At 50.0% G+C, this 20,014-nt stretch overlaps 1 protein-coding gene across 1 annotated transcript; it reads right to left on the reverse strand.

Annotated features, from left to right (window-relative positions):
• Nucleotides 1–13,154: 13,154 nt before the first annotated feature.
• Nucleotides 13,155–17,766, reverse strand: LOC122380349 (actin-related protein 2/3 complex subunit 2-like). Its single transcript, XM_043363435.1, has 7 exons — nucleotides 17,469–17,766; nucleotides 16,867–16,960; nucleotides 16,346–16,445; nucleotides 15,813–15,999; nucleotides 15,026–15,153; nucleotides 14,213–14,507; nucleotides 13,155–13,719 (listed from the first exon to the last, which is right to left on the reverse strand). Exons 1-7 carry the CDS (start codon nucleotides 17,540–17,542, stop codon nucleotides 13,695–13,697), a joined length of 903 nt encoding a protein of 300 aa, XP_043219370.1. The 5' UTR covers nucleotides 17,543–17,766; the 3' UTR covers nucleotides 13,155–13,694.
• Between the last annotated feature and the right edge of the window lie 2,248 nt (nucleotides 17,767–20,014).

Consider the following 20,014-nt stretch of genomic DNA (forward strand, 5'->3'; position numbering starts at 1 on the left):
TTTGGCACCAAAATGTAGCGCGTGCAAAGTTCTAGCCGCACATCGAAAACCATTTTCATCAAGGTCAAACTTCAAGGTCAAATTCAAAGTCAAAGAACGGGGAACTTTAAAAATGCTACGTCACCAGCGACTTTTCCAGCGACGAGCACCGATTTTAGCCAAAACCTCGTCCAAGGTCAATTGGACCATGAGGATCACGAAAATCGAACCCATTCATCCCTAAACCTTGACCTTCAAGGTCAAATTCAAGGTCAAAGGACGGGGAACTGAAAAAGTGCCACTAGATATTGTCCGATTTTCAAAATTTTGGCACCAAAATGTAGCGCGTGCAAAGTTCTAGCCGCACATCGAAAACCATTTTCATCAAGGTCAAACTTCAAGGTCAAATTCAACGTCAAAGGACGGGAACTGAAAAAGTGCCACTAAATATTGTCCGATCTTCAAAATTTTGGCACCAAAATGTAGCGCGTGCAAAGTTCTAGCCGCACATCGAAAACCATTTTCATCAAGGTCAAACTTCAAGGTCAAATTCAAGGTCAAAGGACGGGGAACTGAAAAAGTGCCACTAAATATTGTCCGATCTTCAAAATTTTGGCACCAAAATGTAGCGCGTGCAAAGTTCTAGCCGCACATCGAAAACCATTTTCATCAAGGTCAAACTTCAAGGTCAAATTCAAGGTCAAAGGACGGGGAACTGAAAAAGTGCCACTAAATATTGTCCGATCTTCAAAATTTTGGCACCAAAATGTAGCTCGTGCAAAGTTCTAGCCGCACATCGAAAACCATTTTCATCAAGGTCAAACTTCAAGGTCAAATTCAAGATCAAAGGACGGGGAACTGAAAAAGTGCCACTAAATATTGTCCGATCTTCAAAATTTTGGCACCAAAATGTAGCGCGTGCAAAGTTCTAGCCGCACATCGAAAACCATTTTCATCAAGGTCAAACTTCAAGGTCAAATTCAAGGTCAAAGGACGGGGAACTGAAAAAGTGCCACTAAATATTGTCCGATTTTCAAAATTTTGGCACCAAAATGTAGCGCGTGCAAAGTTCTAGCCGCACATCGAAAACCATTTTCATCAAGGTCAAACTTCAAGGTCAAATTCAAGGTCAAAGGACGGGGAACTGAAAAAGTGCCACTAAATTTTGTTTGATTTTCAAAATTTTGGCACCAAAATGTAGCGCGTGCAAAGTTCTAGCCGCACATCGAAAACCATTTTCATCAAGGTCAAACTTCAAGGTAAAATTCAAGGTCAAAGGACGGGGAACTGAAAAAGTGCCACTAGATATTGTCCGATCTTCAAAATTTTGGCACCAAAATGTAGCACGTGCAAAGTTCTAGCCGCACATCGAAAACCATTTTCATCAAGGTCAAACTTCAAGGTCAAATTCAAGGTCAAAGAACGGGGAACTTTAAAAATGCTACGTCACCAGCGACTTTTCCAGCGACGAGCACCGATTTTAGCCAAAACCTCGTCCGAGGTCAATTGGACCATGAGGATCACGAAAATCGAACCCATTCATCCCTAAACCTTGACCTTCAAGGTCAAATTCAAGGTCAAAGGACGGGGAACTGAAAAAGTGCCACTAAATATTGTCCGATTTTCAAATTTTTGGCACCAAAATGTAACGCGTGCAAAGTTCTAGCCGCACATCGAAAAACATTTTCATCAAGGTCAAACTTCAAGGTCAAATTCAAGGTCAAAGGACGGGGAACTGAAAAAGTGCCACTAAACATTGTCCGATCTTCAAAATTTTGGCACCAAAATGTAGCGCGTGCAAAGTTCTAGCCGCACATCGAAAACCATTTTCATCAAGGTCAAACTTCAAGGTCAAATTCAAGGTCAAAGGACGGGGAACTGAAAAAGTACCACTAAATATTGTCCGATTTTTAAAATTTTGGCACCAAAATGTAGCGCGTGCAAAGTTCTAGCCGCACATCGAAAACCATTTTCATCAAGGTCAAACTTCAAGGTCAAATTCAAGGTCAAAGGACGGGGAACTGAAAAAGTGCCACTAGATATTGTCCGATCTTCAAAATTTTGGCACCAAAATGTAGCGCGTGCAAAGTTCTAGCCGCACATCGAAAACCATTTTCATCAAGGTCAAACTTCAAGGTCAAATTCAAGGTCAAAGAACGGGGAACTTTAAAAATGCTACGTCACCAGCGACTTTTCCAGCGACGAGCACCGATTTTAGCCAAAACCTCGTCCAAGGTCAATTTGGCCATGAGGATCACGAAAATCGAACCCATTCATCCCTAAACCTTGACCTTCAAGGTCAAATTCAAGGTCAAAGGACGGGGAACTGAAAAAGTGCCACTAAATATTGTCCGATCTTCAAATTTTTGGCACCAAAATGTAGCGCGTGCAAAGTTCTAGCCGCACATCGAAAGCCATTTTCATCAAGGTCAAACTGAAAATCGGACAATATTTAGTGGCACTTTTTAAGTTCCCCGTCCTTTGACCTTGAATTTGACCTTGAAGTTTGACCTTGATGAAAATGGTTTTCGATGTGCGGCTAGAACTTTGCACGTGCTACATTTTGGTGCCAAAATTCTGAAAATCGGACAATATTTAGTGGCACTTTTTCAGTTCCCCGTCCTTTGACCTTGAATTTGACCTTGAAGTTTGACCTTGATGCAAATGGTTTTCGATGTGCGGCTAGAACTTTGCACGCGCTACATTTTGGTGCAAAAATTTTGAAAATCGGACAATATTTAGTGGCACTTTTTCAGTTCCCCGTCCTTTGACCTTGAATTTGACCTTGAAGTTTGAACTTGATGAAAATGGTTTTCGATGTGCGGCTAGAACTTTGCACGCGCTACATTTTGGTGCCAAAATTTTGAAAATCGGACAATATTTAGTGGCACTTTTTCAGTTCCCAGTCCTTTGACCTTGAATTTTACCTTGAACTTTGACCTTGATGAAAATAGTTTTCGATGTGCGGCTAGAACTTTGCACGCGCTACATTTTGGTGCCAAAATTTTGAAAATCGGACAATATTTAGTGGCACTTTTTCAGTTCCCAGTCCTTTGACCTTGAATTTGACCTTGAAGTTTGACCTTGATGAAAATGGTTTTCGATGTGCGGCTAGAACTTTGCACGCGCTACATTTTGGTGCAAAAATTTTGAAAATCGGACAATATTTAGTGGCACTTTTTCAGTTCCCCGTCCTTTGACCTTGAATTTGACCTTGAAGTTTGACCTTGATGAAAATGGTTTTCGATGTGCGGCTAGGACTTTGCACGCGCTACATTTTGGTGCCAAAATTTTGAAAATCGGACAATATTTAGTGGCACTTTTTCAGTTCCCCGTCCTTTGACCTTGAATTTGACCTTGAAGTTTGACCTTGATGAAAATGGTTTTCGATGTGCGGCTAGAACTTTGCACGCGCTACATTTTGGTGCCAAAATTTTGAAAATCGTACAATATTTAGTGGCGCTTTTTCAGTTCCCCGTCCTTTGACCTTGAATTTGACCTTGAAGTTTGACCTTGATGAAAATGGTTTTCAATGTGCGGCTAGAACTTTGCACGCGCTACATTTTGGTGCCAAAATTTTGAAAATCGGACAATATTTAGTGGCACTTTTTCAGTTCCCCGTCCTTTGACCTTGAATTTGACCTTGAAGTTTGACCTTGATGAAAATGGTTTTCGATGTGCGGCTAGAACTTTGCACGCGCTACATTTTGGTGCCAAAATTTTGAAAATCGGACAATATTTAGTGGCACTTTTTAAGTTCCCCGTCCTTTGACCTTGAATTTGACCTTGAAGTTTGACCTTGATGAAAATGGTTTTCGATGTGCGGCTAGAACTTTGCACGCGCTACATTTTGGTGCCAAAAATTTTGAAAATCGGACAATATTTAGTGGCACTTTTTCAGTTCCCCGTCCTTTGACCTTGAATTTGACCTTGAAGTTTGACCTTGATGAAAATGGTTTTCGATGTGCGGCTAGAACTTTGCACGCGCTACATTTTGGTGCAAAAATTTTGAAAATCGGACAATATTTAGTGGCACTTTTTTAGTTCCCCGTCCTTTGACCTTGAATTTGACCTTGAAGTTTGAACTTGATGAAAATGGTTTTCGATGTGCGGCTAGAACTTTGCACGCGCTACATTTTGGTGCCAAAATTTTGAAAATCGGACAATATTTAGTGGCGCTTTTTCAGTTCCCCGTCCTTTGACCTTGAATTTGACCTTGAAGTTTGACCTTGATGAAAATGGTTTTCGATGTGCGGCTAGAACTTTGCACGCGCTACATTTTGGTGCCAAAATTTTGAAAATCGGACAATATTTAGTGGCACTTTTTCAGTTCCCCGTCCTTTGACCTTGAATTTGACCTTGAAGTTTGACCTTGATGAAAATGGTTTTCGATGTGCGGCTAGAACTTTGCACGCGCTACATTTTGGTGCCAAAATTTTGAAAATCGGACAATATTTAGTGGCACTTTTTCAGTTCCCCGTCCTTTGACCTTGAATTTGACCTTGAAGGTCAAGGGTTAGGGGTGAATGGGTTCGATTTTCGTGATCCTCATGGTCCAATTGACCATGGACGAGGTTTTGGCTAAAATCGGTGCTCGTCGCTGGAAAAGTCGCTGGCGACGTCGCCAACTTCACGGACATCTGCCAAATTCCCTACTATGAACTAAAAACCTTTATTTCATTCAGCTTTGCATTTTTCGTTGACACCGTCCCATATTCAATGGGACGTTTGACGTTATCCAATCAATGATCGATACCCCTTCCCCCAAGTAATATTGGTCCATAGGACATGTTCGTGAACTAAGATATTCGAGCAGTTCTTACTGCAGCTTTCTCCTACGAGCGGAATTACAGTGGAGAGCCAACTGAAACGCCTCGCCTCAGCTCGATGGGAGTTACTAGCATCGAACCCCACATGTCGTACATTCATTGATCCCATTATATCTATGTTACAGGCCGTATGAAAACTCAGTCCGTTTGCAAACGGCCTGGCCCGATTCAGGCCGTTTGCAAACGGCCTGGACAGCCCAGTCAGTATGCAAACGGACTGAAAAGTCAGGCCGTTTGAATACGGGCTAAAATTCCAGGCTGTATGCAAACCGCCTGAAATTTCAGGCCGTTTGCAAACCGTCTAGGCCGTATGACAACTTTCCAGACACCAGGCCGTTTGCAAACGGTCTAGGCATTTTGAAAACAATCTGGTCTGCATAAAGTTACAGCTGGACAATGTTGAGTTAGTTGAAGCACGACCGTTTCATGACATTACATGGCACCATGAAATCCTGAGGTTCATTCGGCATCCGGAAGAATATTGTCACTCGGATATTCTCCGTCGGAGAATTATTGTTGAGTGCCTATCTTCAGCATGTCTCGTTATCGCGATACCGTTCGTGATCCCCGATGATTCTCGCTAGTTCCGGAAAATTCTCCCTGATTTTCCGGATAACGAATGCAGGCCTGGTCAGGAAAAGATTAGCAGAACTGAGACCCGGCCCGTATAGCGCCCGGTCGACCCGAACTTCCTCCGGACTTCAAAGTTTCGCCTTCCACCGCAATGGTCAAGTATTGCCGGCGTACGCCACCGGCCAGCCGCCGGCGGTCGACCAGGCGCGGTGAGGACTCTAATGTGAGCCAGTGGCGCGGGAACTTCTTCCAGACTGGGGGGGGGGGGGCTGAACCATAATAGAGATCAACCTAGGGTACCCCAAAATCTAGTTTTGTCACCGGTTTAGGCCACTTATTTTTCAGACCTTGGCCTTTTCAACAAAAAAAAAAAAACGAAAATATTTGCAAAAAAGTCAGGTATTCCGTCTCAACTGAGTGAAGAAACTACCGTTTTGGCAACCTGGAATAAAGGTTTTAATCTGCCAAATGAGTTGCCGAGCCAGTGAAAGAGGTGGATTTTTCACTTACATGCTTTCTTCCTTTGTGACCCACAACCCCTAATTTGTGGAGGACAAGCTGCCCCAACGGTTCCTGACTTCATGAGACATGAAAAGTTGTGGGACACCGCCCCCACGGCCCCAGAGCTGTGGGAGCAAGCTTCTCCCACTGCCCCCTCCCCCGCGGTTCCCGCGCCTGTGTATGAATCTGTAAGTAGGTATAATATTATTTAGTGGCCGAGAGCCGTGAAGGATGCACGGCTAAATCGTGTTCCCGGCTGTGGCGGGAAGCGGTCGCGCGTCGGCGCGCGAGCAGAGCAGAGCAGAGCGCTGGGCAGAGGGTGTGTGTGTGGAGCGCGGCCGAAGGCGCGGCTGGTTGTGTGTTGTGTGTTCGGTCAAGCTGAGAACACAGGAATACAGAGACATGCAGTATAGACCGGAGGCTGTATCTGAAGACTGAGGTGTCTTACATTGGTGGCAGCGGTGGTTGTGGTTGCGAACCGGGTTGTGTTGGCCTAACACAGTCTTGGCCTGATAAATTGTTTGACACGGAACCGATCAGCTGCGAGCTGTTATATAAACATTTGATTTTTTTTCACGCCCCAAGTGATACGCAGTGATTTACGACGACGTCGTGATTATCTCAAGAGGAAATGGCTCACTTCGCGCCACCCAGGTATGACGGTCGGGGGTCATTTCGTCGTTTCCGAGAGGATTTTAAGAGTTTTTGTGCCGTGCAGTCGTTCACGGGTGAGGCGACTCTGAACTGTTTGCCGCTGTGTCTGGATGGAGCGGCCCGAGAGGCGTTCGACACGTTTGAGCGTCCTGCTGACGGCTCAATCGACACTCTGCTAGACCGTCTCGGAGCCGTGTTCCCGGACGCTAGCGCCTTGGACAGCCACAGCGCGCTGCAGGCGCTCAAATTCGACCCGACGGCTCAGTCACTGGACACCTTCATTGTTCAGCTGCGCGGCCTGGTCACTGCCGTGTTTGGCGCCCACTCGCCTGATACGCATCTCTTTCACTATTTCCTGGCCGCCTTGCCTCAGCGGTTGGCTCATGCAGTGGTGTCTTTGGGATCTGTGACCTTTGATGCAGCCGTAAAAAGTGTGCAAAACGTGCTGGCTGCTGATCGTCTGTCTCGGGGACCGGTGGGCCAGGGACAGCGCGTGTGTGCAGTGGGCGGCGATGGCGCCCGGTCCGAGCCCGCCCTCGACCAGGCGGAGGCTGGGCCGGCCGGATCGGACTCAGAGCGACCGGGGGTGCGTAAAGTGGGAGACGAGGCTGCAGAACCATCAGTGCTGGAGCAAATTCTGCGCCGCATTGGGCAGCTGGAGTTGCAGCTGGCTGCTACTAACCGGATGGGACAGATGAGGCATGACCGGGCCCGGGGACGACAGGAGTGTGACGTGTCAATGCCCATATGTCTGTGTTGTGGGGAGACGGGTCACGGGAAACCAGATTGTCGTTTCCGTCTAGCCAGGTGCTTTGCCTGTGGGAAGGTGGGCCATGTTCAGCGCACGTGCCGCCTCTCGGGAAACGCCGGAGGGGAGGGCGCTCAGGGCGGCGCGCGCGCTCCCCGGTCACTCGGCCGCCGGGACCGAGAGTTTTGAATAACTGCGCTGCATCGGCGTCGGACATTACGGTCAAGGCAAAGGTTAGTAAGGTGCCAGCGCAGCTTGTTGTGGATACAGGAAGTGCTATAACAATAGTTCACAGGCGGATTTATGATCAGATTTCAGCGCGTCCCCAGCTACAACGTTGTGACGTCACCGCTAAAACTGCAACTCAACAGCCGTTGCGTCTGCTCGGTCGGTGTGCAGTGCATTTTGTTATCGATAATGTGTCATACCCGCTCTCTGTGTTTGTATCCGACGAAATCGGTCCCATCGACTGCCTCCTGGGCATGGATTTTTTCGCGCAGTATCCGTTTGTTCTTGACTTATCGACGAAGCAGCTGACACCTGCAAACCAGGTGAACCGTCAGCCGGTCGCCACGGTGTTGCCTGAGCGACCGACGACTCGTGTGTGCAGGGTGTCTGTACAGGAAACGTACGCTATACCCCCAAACTGTGAGGTTGTGATCCCCGGCCATGTCGATGATGCTGATTTTGAGGGAGAGGCTGTGTTCATTGCCGACGTCGCAGTCAGTGGGTTGACGTTCCTGGACGGACTGGTTGATGTGAAGCCGGGCGGCAGTGTTCCGGTCGTGGTGCGTAACGTGACGTCATCCTCGGTCTCGGTGTCTAAGGGCAAGGGCCTAGGATCAATGGAAGCCGACTTCTCCATTGAAGGGGAGGGGGATGATGCAGACAATGGGGTGTCAAATGGTCCCACGAATGATGCAGACAATGGGGTGTCAAATGGTCCCAGCTCTGGCGCGGGTTCCTTGGAGGATTTGGTCGATCTGTCTGATGTGTCGCTAACGAGTCAGCAGCGGGAAAAGTTCTTTGCTCTGTTGCGCCGGTACCCCTCGTTGTTCTCAGACCAGCTTGGTCACTGCTCACTAGTTGAGCACGTAATCGACACGGGCACTGCCAAGCCGGTGCGATCAGCTCCCAGACGAATTCCCCCACACCTGGAGACAGAAGTAAAGCAGCGCGTGCAGGATATGGTAGATCAGGGGGTGCTGGAGCCGTCTGATGGCACTTGGTCATCACCGGTAGTCCTGGTGAAGAAAAGAGACGGTTCTGTGCGAATTTGTGGGGATTTTCGAAAACTTAACCGCGTGTGCCAGGTGCCAGCCTTTCCAATCCCAAGGGTTGATGTCCTACTTGACAGTCTGGGAGGTAACTCTTTGTTTTCGGTGCTCGATCTAAAAAGCGGGTACAACCAGATGAGCATCCGAAAGGAGGATCGATCCAAAACGTCCATCACGTTGCCGTTTGGGCTTTGGCAATACACAACGTGCCCATATGGCCTCAGTGGTGCCCCGAGTTCGTTCGCCAGACTGTTGAGTCTTGTATTGGGTGATTTGGCTCCCACTGATGCAGTGAGCTACTTTGATGACATTTTGGTTTTCTCTGGCGATTTTGACACGCATCTTTCACGTCTTGAGAAGGTGTTCCGTCGTCTGTCGGCTGCGAATTTGACTCTCAACCTCTCAAAGTGCAAATTCTTTCAATCAGAGATCACTTACCTGGGTCACGTGGTGTCGTCTGATGGGGTCAGTCCCGATCCAGAAAAGGTAGACAAAGTAAAGGATTGGCCGGTGCCTATGAATGAGAAGGCATTGTCACAGTTCTTGGGATTGGCAACGTACTTTAAACGGTACATCAAAGATTTTGCTGCTATCGCGGCTCCGCTGCATCACCTCACCAGGAAAGACGTAGACTTCCATTGGGATGCGGAGGCTCAGATGGCTTTTGACTCGCTAAAGGCGGCGCTGTGCACGGCTCCGGTTCTGAAATACCCTGACTTTTCCCCGGGAGCGAGCGAATTCGTACTAGACGTGGATTGTTCAGGGTCAAAGATGGGCGCGGTTCTGCTGCAGAGGGATGGACAGGGTGAGCGGGCAGTGGCATTTGACAGTAAAAGCCTGTCTAAATCCCAGCGGCAATATTCAGTCACTAAAAAGGAGCTACTCGCAGCTGTGACGTTTGTGCAGCAGTTCCGACATTACCTTTTGGGTCGTAAGTTCACGCTCCGCACAGACCATGCCGCTCTGCAGTGGCTTGTGAATTTCAGAAACCCTGACGGGCTTCTGGCGCGGTGGCTGGAGATTTTGGGCGAGTTTCAGTTTGAGATTGTTCATCGGCCAGGTAGGCTACATGAGGCTCCGGATGCGCTCAGTCGGAGGCCGGACCCCACGCAGGAGGTGTCTACACAGACAGACACAATGGATTTTCAGTCGCCTCCCGTCGCAGCTCGCCACGTTCAGTCCATGTGGCCTTCTGATTTCATGTGTTCGGCGCAGAACTCAGACCCCGCCATGGCGGAGGTGAAGAGGCAGCTTGCTGGGAGCACACAGCGGCCCTCCCAGTCCTCCGTGTCAAAGGGCGCTCTGCCGTACTGGAGGCAGTGGTCACGTCTGCGTTTGATTGATAATGTTCTGTACAGAGTGTTCCGGGCTGGGCCGAGGGGGCACGACCAGCTGCAGCTGGTAGTCCCACCCCAGCTCGTGCCTGTGGTGCTGGGGTCGCTTCATGATGGTCCGTCGGGTGGGCACTTCAACGCTTCAAAGCTGGCGAAAGTCGCGCGACTCAGGTTTTGGTGGCCGCTCCTGGAGCGTACGGTGACTGAGTTTTGCGAACAGTGCCGCCGCTGTGCCTCGCGAAACTCTCCGACTCCCCGCCCATGTGCGAGTATGGGGCAGTTGTCTGCGTCCGAGCCGATGGAGCTGGTGTCCATGGACCTTGTGACCAACCTGCCGGAAACCGCTCGAGGCTACAAACACCTGCTAGTGATCACTGATCACTTCACACGCTGGGTTGAAGCGTATCCCCTCGCGGATGAAAAGGCTACTACGATTGCGAATGTTCTTGTAAATGAGTTTATTTCTCGTTTTGGCGTCATGAAACGTGTGCACTCGGACCAAGGTCGGAACTTTGTCGGTGCGGTGATGAAAGCTGTGAGCGAACTGCTCGGCATTCAGCAGTCTCAGACATCCAGTTATCACCCTATGGGCAACGGGATGACTGAGCGAGCCAATCGCACCATTTTGAACATGCTGGCTAAGTTTGTTGAGCAGCACACGGAGTGGGATAAGCATCTTCCGATGCTCATGCTCGCCTACCGGAGTCAGGTGCACGACAGCACGGGATACTCTCCGTTCGCCTTGATGTTTGGGCGAGAGCCCCGCCTGCCGGCGGAAGCCTCGCTGGGTGATCGGCCGGTTGTGGATCGGGCCCCAACCTTCCCCCAGTACATAGACGATTTGAGAGAGACACTCCGACTTACTTTTAAGGATGTGGTTAAGCGCGATCAGCTGTCCCATGACCGCAACAAAGCTTTGTATGAGCGCAGAATGAACGAGTGGTCGTATCGCCCGGGTGACAAAGTGTTCTTGTTTCGCAATGTACCGAAGCGCGGTGAATATCATAAGTTTGTGAGGCCTTGGCGTGCGGCTGAGATCATAGAACAATGTGGACCAGTGAACTATCGAGTGCGCGAGGAGGGAAAGCGGCGCAGTCTGGTGGTGCACCACAACCGCTTGAAGCCGGACAACACAGTGGAGCGCCCGCCGGCTGTGAGTGAGGGGCACAGGACCGCGACAAGAGCGCATGGGTTGTCTCTCTGGCGAGATGTGCCGGGAACGCCCATTGCCCGGCCCCATAGTGTGCCTGGTATGGGTGGGGCGCCAATTGTATTTCCGCCCCAAGGTGTCACAGCTGGCCGCTATGTACCGCAACCTGTTGTTTTGCCGCACGTGCCGATGCCGCGTCTGCCCGAGATGCGACCTGACTGTGTGCCGCCACCTGACCCTGTACCGCTCCATGACGCTGTGCCGCACCGGCCGGAGGTACCACATGTTCCGCCGCCGTCCCCGCCGCCGCCGTTCGATGCCGAGCCGCCGCGGGATGTGGATCAGCGGCCGCGAACTGTCACCCGTTTCGGGCGTGAGGTACGCCCCCCGAAACGGTTCGACCCTGCTCACTGGTCTTTTGATTAAGCGTTTGTTGTGACTGTCGTTGGCATATTGTTCAATAGGAGGGGAGGAGTGTAAGTAGGTATAATATTATTTAGTGGCCGAGAGCCGTGAAGGATGCACGGCTAAATCGTGTTCCCGGCTGTGGCGGGAAGCGGTCGCGCGTCGGCGCGCGAGCAGAGCAGAGCAGAGCGCTGGGCAGAGGGTGTGTGTGTGGAGCGCGGCCGAAGGCGCGGCTGGTTGTGTGTTGTGTGTTCGGTCAAGCTGAGAACACAGGAATACAGAGACATGCAGTATAGACCGGAGGCTGTATCTGAAGACTGAGGTGTCTTACAAATCTATAAAATTATGTTGGTAGATTTCCGATTTCGATTCCTCCAGCTGGGGGAGGGGGGGAGGGGGCTCAAATACATAACGAGCCCCTCCCCAGCCGAAAAGTTGGAGGGGCTCAGCCTCCGCTAGCCCCCCCCCCCCGGTCCCCGCGCCACTGGTGTGAACTCCATTGCGCGCTCCGGCGTTTTATGCCGCAAAATAATCGGTTAGTCTTGTAGTGATACGTTTCACCAGACCTCACCAGTGTGGCTTCACCAGGCTCCATCAACTGGATGGCCGTACACAGGCGGACCGTGAACTTGAATAATTAGTAATATTGTCGAAAAACGGCCGGGCCGAGCATCAGCACAGTAAGAAAATGTTCGACGTATTTAGACAAGTCATTCGGCATGGAATGCGCAAGCATTCACATGGATGCAACCTGATCATCGACCAACCTGGATCCATTAAGTTCAATCTTCAGAGGCTGTTGTACTTCGCCAGACCGTTTGAAAACTGACTAGGCCGTTTTCAAACTGTCTAGGCCGTTTCAAACTGCCTAGGCCGTTTTCATACGGCCTGATATTTCAGGCGGTTTGCAAACGGCCGGCTTTTTCAGGCCGTTTTCAAACGGCCTGACTGGGCCAGGCCGTTTGCAAACGGACTGGGTTTTCATACGGTCTGTAACATCTACACGGCTTCTCTACCATTCCGTGGTGTGCCCTGAGCCATGCGTATCGCGTCGTCCATGGTTTTATCGGCCACGAATGATGAATCATTGGCTGCAGTCACTCACACTGGCAACAATTCGTCTGTGACTGGGCATAACCTTATCTGTGACCTGTGTTACCTTCATAATCTGCTAAGCGACCGGTTGCAATTTCACGTATCAAAGTCTAAAAAGGAACTATCACCCCATCCTTTGTCAAACCGGCTAATATTACCAAGTATCACGCCTGGTCCCGCGTTAGCTTCCTCGCCCTGTACACAGCCGGTCATGGGCAGGGCAGCCGGGCCAGAATACAGGACGCGGTAACTGATATCGTCCCACGCGGCCACAGACGCTGCGCAATGCCGGGTCAGCGTCCGGAGCATGTTGCACGGCACGCCGCTACCCGCTACCCGACGCTATCATGCAGTCGCTACGGTTTCCATGGAAAAGAAAACAGCATTGTCAAGTGTGTCTACGTTTCCACGGTAGCACTAGTACCTGATGGCAGCGGGTAGAGGAATGCCGTAAGATAAGGCACCGGTGTATCCGCTTCCCTTTATCGTGGCTGTCACGGCACGGCCAGAACTGCCAAAAGTCCTTCAAACCCCACCGCGGCGAGGCACCTCAGCTGATGCACAGGTGACCACCCAACCCCGGCCAAGGCATGGCTCAGCAACAGCAGCTCCAAAGGCATACCATATATTGGAGAAGCCTGCCAAAAGGGCATAACTGCAAGCATCGTTCATATTACCAGTTGCGGATCATATATACGACGCGCTCACGGCAGTGTCGCGCGTCCCGGCCGACAAGCACTGCCCTCCAATCGCATAAGCAGTAGGTGGCGGCGCCGGCCGCCGCGGTTATATTAACAGCGGCCGACGCGCTGAATCATCACGCTACCAACAATTAGCCACTCGTCCGTCCGATCACAAAATAAGGAGGCGAACAGGACCGCGCGGCCTCGGGCGCCGGCGGAGGTAATCTAGGAAGAGCTCACGCATATAATAACAAAGACTGGACAGGCGCCGGGCGTTCGTCGCCGCGGCGCCGGGCGCTCGGGCGCTCTCCTCTGCCGTTGTGTGCCGGCTCGCTGGTGGAGGCGCGCGCCGCGGAGCAAGGCAGACTGGGGCGCGGCCGAGTCGGCGCCGGCGTGGAGAGTGAATCACAGATGTGCGGCTGAGCGCGGCCCGTCCCCCGAGCCACTCCCGCTGGCCGGGCCGCCTCTAGGAGGGCCGGAACGTCCGACCACTGCCGGACAGACAGACACACACGGGGGTGGTTAGGGGGAGACGGAGCGGGGGCAGTGGTGACAGCAAGGAACTGCAGATGGCTCGTTTCTGCGACTCAAGGGTAAAACACAAGTCAAAAAATAAAAAAGTAGCGAGCATCCACAAGTTTTAACACGGAAAGGTGTAACTTATCGTCATAAGATTCTTGATAGAGTAATATTCGAGCAGCTTATTCCCATTCAGACGATCTGAGCATTCAGAGGGAGTACACCTGTTAAGCACACCTGTTACAGGTAGTACAGAGGGCGTTCTATACCGCATTCATACCATATGGGCTGGACCCGGACCTTGTCAGCAACCAGACGCATCGTGCGCATGGTAAAGCAAACAGCGAGAAAAGACTGACAGCTGGCGCCTAGTCAGAAAACTCAAATGGTGCACTCATGGCAGGATATTGCAAAAGGCCTATTTTCTAATTATCGTTAGACGTTAGTCAGTCTCTCGAGTCTTACCTGATGGTTTTCTTTTCGGTCGACTTGGCCTCTGGTCGCGCCCGGTTCAACACCTTCAGGATTTCCGAGGTCTTGGCCCGCATGCGCGAGTGGATGTAGGCCTTGGAGCACTTGATGTGGTAGTGGAGGTAGTCCCTGAACATGTGGATCAGGTTGATGGTGTTGTCGCGGGCGGCGCGGTTGGTGTGCCGCGGGAAGAGCACGAACGTGATGTAGCCGATGTTGTCCCCGACGCGCGCGTCCGTGTTCTGGAGCTCCAGCGGCGGCTCCCGGTGGCTGAACAGCACCTGAGGAGCTGCGGAACACAGAGACAGGGGCCGTCAGCTGGGGAGAAATACAGTGAATACGGAACGTGTTCCAATGACTGAACAACACCTGGGGGCTGGGGCGCTGCGACGGACACAAACACACCGTCAGTGCGGGGCAAATGTAGAAAATACGGAACAAGTCCCGATGGCTGAAGAGCATTTGAGCGTTGGACCGAAAAACAAAAACATACAGTGACTGCAAGTCCGCGACAAATGTCACAATTGCGGAATTTATATCGCGGAGGCTGAACAGCATTTGGGCGCTGTGAACGAAACATATAATTATAAAACATAACGAAACACAGATTTTCAGTCCGGGACAGCACAGCGCAGAACAAATGGCCAATGCAAACTTCCAGCGACCAACATATGGAAACATTGGCACGCACCAAAATAAGCTCTCAGCCTCCTGAACAGTGTGTGAAGTCCCTAACAACCATCTGGCCATTCCCTCGATGGCCGAGAGCGGTCCGACCACCTCCCGTTCACGAGAAGCCGCCCGTACCTGTGTGACTGGCCTTGCGGCCCTCCTTGAACTCCTGCATGAACACCTTGCCGATGACAACGTCGTCCTCGTCGCGGAAGATGGTGCTGAACACCACCGTGACCCGGTCCGCCTTGGCCTCCACATACCTGGAGCGAGAGGGCAGCGCCGAATAGATCAGAGAAGCTCAGAGAACAGGGACACTGGGTACAGGAATTAGAGAAAAGAAGAGCAAACTTCTTCGACTGTGGGCTGGATGAAACCCACGGGGATGTGGACAAAGCGCAGTACGGCCGTGTCGTAAACGAATACAGTCTGCCATAAACGGCAATCACATTAACACACAACATTTTCGAAAAATTGACAGTAAAATACATGTATTGTTAACTGCTCCTACTAAATTGTGCTGTCCATTGCCAAAGGGTGAAATACACGCGTTCGGAGCTAAAAAAGTATCACGGAAGACATTGAATTTGCTGTTGATGCCAGCCGTAGACCGGACACGAGACGGACACGGATGGCGAGTCCGAGTTAGCTCGACCTTGGCTGGAGGGATGTAGACATATAGAGCTGGTCAGGGGAGATAGACAGGAAGCTGGTGCTTGACAGGATTGGAGTACACAATCAAATCAACCGACCAGTGACAATGAGCAGGGGCACCAGGAAAGTGATTGGATGGAAATAGGACAGAAACAAGAGGCATTGAGGAATGAAAAAGTATACAAACAGCATGCGAAAAGATTAAAATGATGAGCAGCTGAGCATAAAAGTCAGTCAGTTAGACATAGTTTGGTACATAAGTACTCACATCGTTTCCTCATCTCGATAGTGAACCACAGCTCGTTTTGCACCTTCCTCTCCCTTCTCTTGGAATTCAAAATACTTAACAAACACTGATGCAAAGCAGTTCGTCTTCAGCAGGCCAATCTTTTTCACTAAGCTCTCCCAGTCATCAGGAATGTTCTCCAGGTCCACTAGTAAAGACACATTGTAACCTGAAAACACAATGACAGCGAAATGTTAGCTTGAGTGATATTGGTAATTTGGCAAAAGTGGTTTATTTGTCAAAAGCAGGATGAATAGGTACTTAATTAAAATCATTTGAACATAATGCAACAAATTGACCCTTTGCTAAAAATTCACCTGGACTTGGATGAGCTACACTAATGATTAGTTAAATAATGAGCCATAACTGTTGACTAGACCAACATAAGCATGCTAGTTGACTCAGCCTTATAGTTGCCACACAAAGATGCTATCCAGACCAAACCCTCTTGTTAAATGGTGCCACACTCTCCCAGCAGTATACACGCTGCTGTCCCAGCCACAGCCAATACCTACCCTCTTCTGTGGCAGTGACGAGATCCCCATATATCTTCTGCAGCAGCTCATCTGCGCCGTGCTCCTGCAGGTCCTTGTAGAACTTCAGTGATATGCTCACCTGCAGTAGTCAATACACAGTTGAAGCATGAGGGGGTGAAATGTCACTCAAGTGATAAGATGGACCTATGGTTTCAGAGCTAGTCTACATATCCCTGATCTGTTAGTAAGTGTGGCCCAGTTTTAGGGGCCCATGAAAACTGGAGACATTGGTTGGCAATGGCAATGAACTGGCATAAATTCTGACATGGTATCTAACAAACAGGATTATCTTTTATTTGAATGATTTTTGTCAGAGACTGAACATTTAACAAGCCCATGAAAAAGATATGATAGCCATATTACACTTATCAAGAATAGGTATACTTGGTGGATGTTCAATGACTAATGCCTAATCATCACTGGCATTTTTACTGTGGCAAACAGCTACCTGTTTTTTATATGGTGGAAATAAATATATATTATTTTGCTGCAACACTTACCCTAACTTTGGTCTTATCTCCATTCGGATTGGAAATGTGAAAGAGCACTCCATCAAAATCAGCCAACGTAACATCAATAGATTCATGTTTCACTCTGAAACAAGGGAAAACAAGTAAGATAATCCATTTGATTGAAAACCCACACAAAAAAGTCAGCATACAATTATCAAGTTTTAACATTTGACACTTCAATGTATGCATACCATAGTAAAAATTGACTTTGACTTGTGAAACAAAAATGTCATTCACTGAAATAAAACCAGACCTGTACATCCAAGAATAATAGTGTGAAACTGACAATGGTGCTAACATTAAACAACATTATCCAATGCACACATGACACAATATAGCATTTATTCTACTCGCCAGGTCCACCACACCCCAAAACGTGAGTCATTGCTGGACATTCATTCTTTGGCATGAATCAATATCAATCTTGACATTGTTAAAAAAATTGTGGGCATTTTTACAATGATAAATTTATGTCAAATGACACAAATATGCATAAAATCACTCAATAAAGCTACAAACCATATAATGTTACAATAGTGGCGCACAAACCGGCAGGCCATTCAGAAACAGTTGGAGATATAAGCACTTACCCAGCCTGTGCATTCTTGAACTTGAGCGTTAATGTCTCTTCGACAACCCTATTATTAGGCTCCAGAAGTATCATGATGGTAGCATTAGATAAACACCCGTTAAATCCAATTTGCAATTGGGTCAAAGGGTGTTGTTCTTCGTCGACAAAGCGCACGGAAAGCGATATTCATGGCGTACGCATCTCGTAATCCCATTGGTCGGTTTCGGCTGCTATCTAGTGGTGGAGTGTGATAACGAAAAATGAGTCGTTTATGTTATCGGACTCGCATAAGGCAATGCGAATCCAGCGAACCCACAACATACTGAATACTAAGCACCACTAAGCACTATACAACAAACAGGACACAGCGGACACAGCGGTCCATGATTGTGCCAATCTGGAAGTTTTTTTTTTTTTTACTGTCGAGTGCATAGGCGGCGGAACGGGGGAGACGGGCCGACGGCACCGGGGCACCGTGCCGCTTTTGATTTTGGCATTTTAACATTAGCGCTATCAGGCGTTGCATGGAATTTGGAAACAATGGGACCAAAAGTCGGCAGTGCCCCCACCTTAATTGAAGCCTCAGCCTGCAAGGTGTTCCGCCGCCACTGGTCGTCACAGGGGCGCGGGAACTACTTTCCGACTGGGGGGGCACACCATACCTAATAGAGATTAGCCTAGGGTACCCCCAAATCTAGTTTTCTCAACGGTTTTAGGCCACTTATTTTTCACCCCTCGGCTTTTTCAACAAAAAAAGAAAACATTTGCAAAAAAAGTGTGGTATTCCGTCTCAAAGCTGTGGGGGCACCGCCCCCACGGCCCCAGAGTTGGGGGGGGGGGGGGCAAGCTGCCCCCACTGCCCCCCGGCTCCCGCGCCTATGCTGGTCGAGTGTCGATATCCAAGTCGTTTTTTTTGTTGTTGTTGATGTCTAATGTCTTCATCAACGGCGATTTGTATTTTCGTACAGACATAGGCGCGCGGCAACCGGGGGGGGGGGCAGTGGGGGTAGCTTGCCCCCTCCCCCCAATTCTGGGGCCGTGGGGGCGGTTCCCCCACAACTTTTAGACGGAATACCGTAGGTACTTTTTTGCAAATGTACTCTTTTTTTTGTTGAAAAAGCCAAGGGATGAAAAATAAGTGGCCTAAATACCGATGAGAAAACTAGATTTGAGGGTACCGCTAGGATGATCTGTATTATGGTGTGCCCCCCCCCCCCCTCAGTCTGAAAGTAGTTCCCGCGCCCCTGCGCACGGGAGGTAGCGCTTCACCCTTAGGGTAGACCGGGGCAAGGCGCACGGGGGACCTCGACGGTCTCAATTAGGACGGCCGTCCGAATTTTAACGGCCCCTATCCGGTTCGTGAGAGGCTTTATAAAAGCATTATAGACCACGTGGAACTTTGTGCCGAGCTCGGGGTGCCCGAGCGCAGCAGATCGGCCGCCGCCCTATAGTGGCGACCTTGACCTCCGCCGTCTGTTGCGACTCCAAAGTCCAAAGCCAAGGTGGCGTGGAATTGGGAGAACTGGCTGAGGCTGAGCCGCTACTTCTGATGCCGATAATCCCACATAAAATAAGACCACGCAGAACCATACACTGGCCTCCATTCCGTCGTTTCCATCCTCAGGGCGGTGAAATCCTTCTCATCGCACACTGCAACCCCCACTCCGGGCTGGACAGGCACTTTTATCTCATGCGGGCTACTCCCTTGGAGCGGCCCCGCTGCTCCCGAGGGAGCGCATCCCGTAGCCGGGTGCAGAGAGTGCTTGGGGGACTGGTCGGCCTGTCCTTTCGGACGAGCTCAGCCCGGACGACTCTCTAGGGTGTCTGCCCAGACCAATGTCTCCCCCTAATTCTTATCATCCTTCCGGCTCTGAAAATGGTCTTGTCAGACCGAAAGGGCCTAACCCAACAAAACAAACAAACAAACAAACAAACAAACAAACAAACAAACAAACAAACAAACAAACAAACCATACAATGGTCATTGAGAGTTCCACACTGATCTCGTGTGACGGCACTGGTCTCCGAGGGCCTACACCGGTTTTTAACTAGGCCAGAGCTAGTGTTAAGTAGAAACAACAATTTTATTTCTAGATAGTTAAGGTATCAGAAGTTAAGCGGACACACATAGCCCGACAAGGTCCGCCAGCTCAGTGACTTGAACTGGCTGCGGCAGTTTCCACAAATCGCAGACCATCCCCGTCAGGAGGCTCCGCATATCGAGAGCCGGAACGACTCAAACCCTGGCTCTCAACACCGGGACTGCAAGGTTCTATATCTGAGCTCCGGGGTAGAGCTGTTGGCGCCACGAATAGGACACTCGGCAGTTACATTACATTTCCACTGCTAGATGGCAGCACAAGTAACGCCTGAATTGATACTGCGCCGCACAACTCATCGTGCGCGGTGGCGCCTGCAGATATGCTTGTGCCGCATGGCACGTGCTTTTCCTCGGCTTTTGTATTACGACGCCGGACGGTCGATGTGGGCGAACCGAAGGAATCGGTTACAGATGCACGGCGGAGACGGGGCAGAGAGGAATGTGAGGAGCCGGTATCGGCCCAA

The sequence above is a fragment of the Amphibalanus amphitrite genome, unplaced genomic scaffold (assembly GCF_019059575.1).
Source record: "Amphibalanus amphitrite isolate SeventyFive unplaced genomic scaffold, NRLGWU_Aamphi_draft 000096F_arrow, whole genome shotgun sequence".
In the NCBI taxonomy this organism is placed as follows: domain Eukaryota; kingdom Metazoa; phylum Arthropoda; class Thecostraca; order Balanomorpha; family Balanidae; genus Amphibalanus; species Amphibalanus amphitrite.

Excerpts from the sequence above, each read along its gene's own strand:
- LOC122380349 (XM_043363435.1), bottom strand. The coding sequence starts at position 17,542 with ATGATACTTCTGGAGCCTAATAATAGGGTTGTCGAAGAGACATTAACG. Across the intron at positions 16,961-17,468 it reads TTCAAGAATGCACAGGCTGG|AGTGAAACATGAATCTATTG; the intron begins GTAAGTGCTTAT and ends CCCTTGTTTCAG. Across the intron at positions 13,720-14,212 it reads ACCGAAAAGAAAACCATCAG|TGGTCGGACGTTCCGGCCCT; the intron begins GTAAGACTCGAG and ends TCTGTCCGGCAG.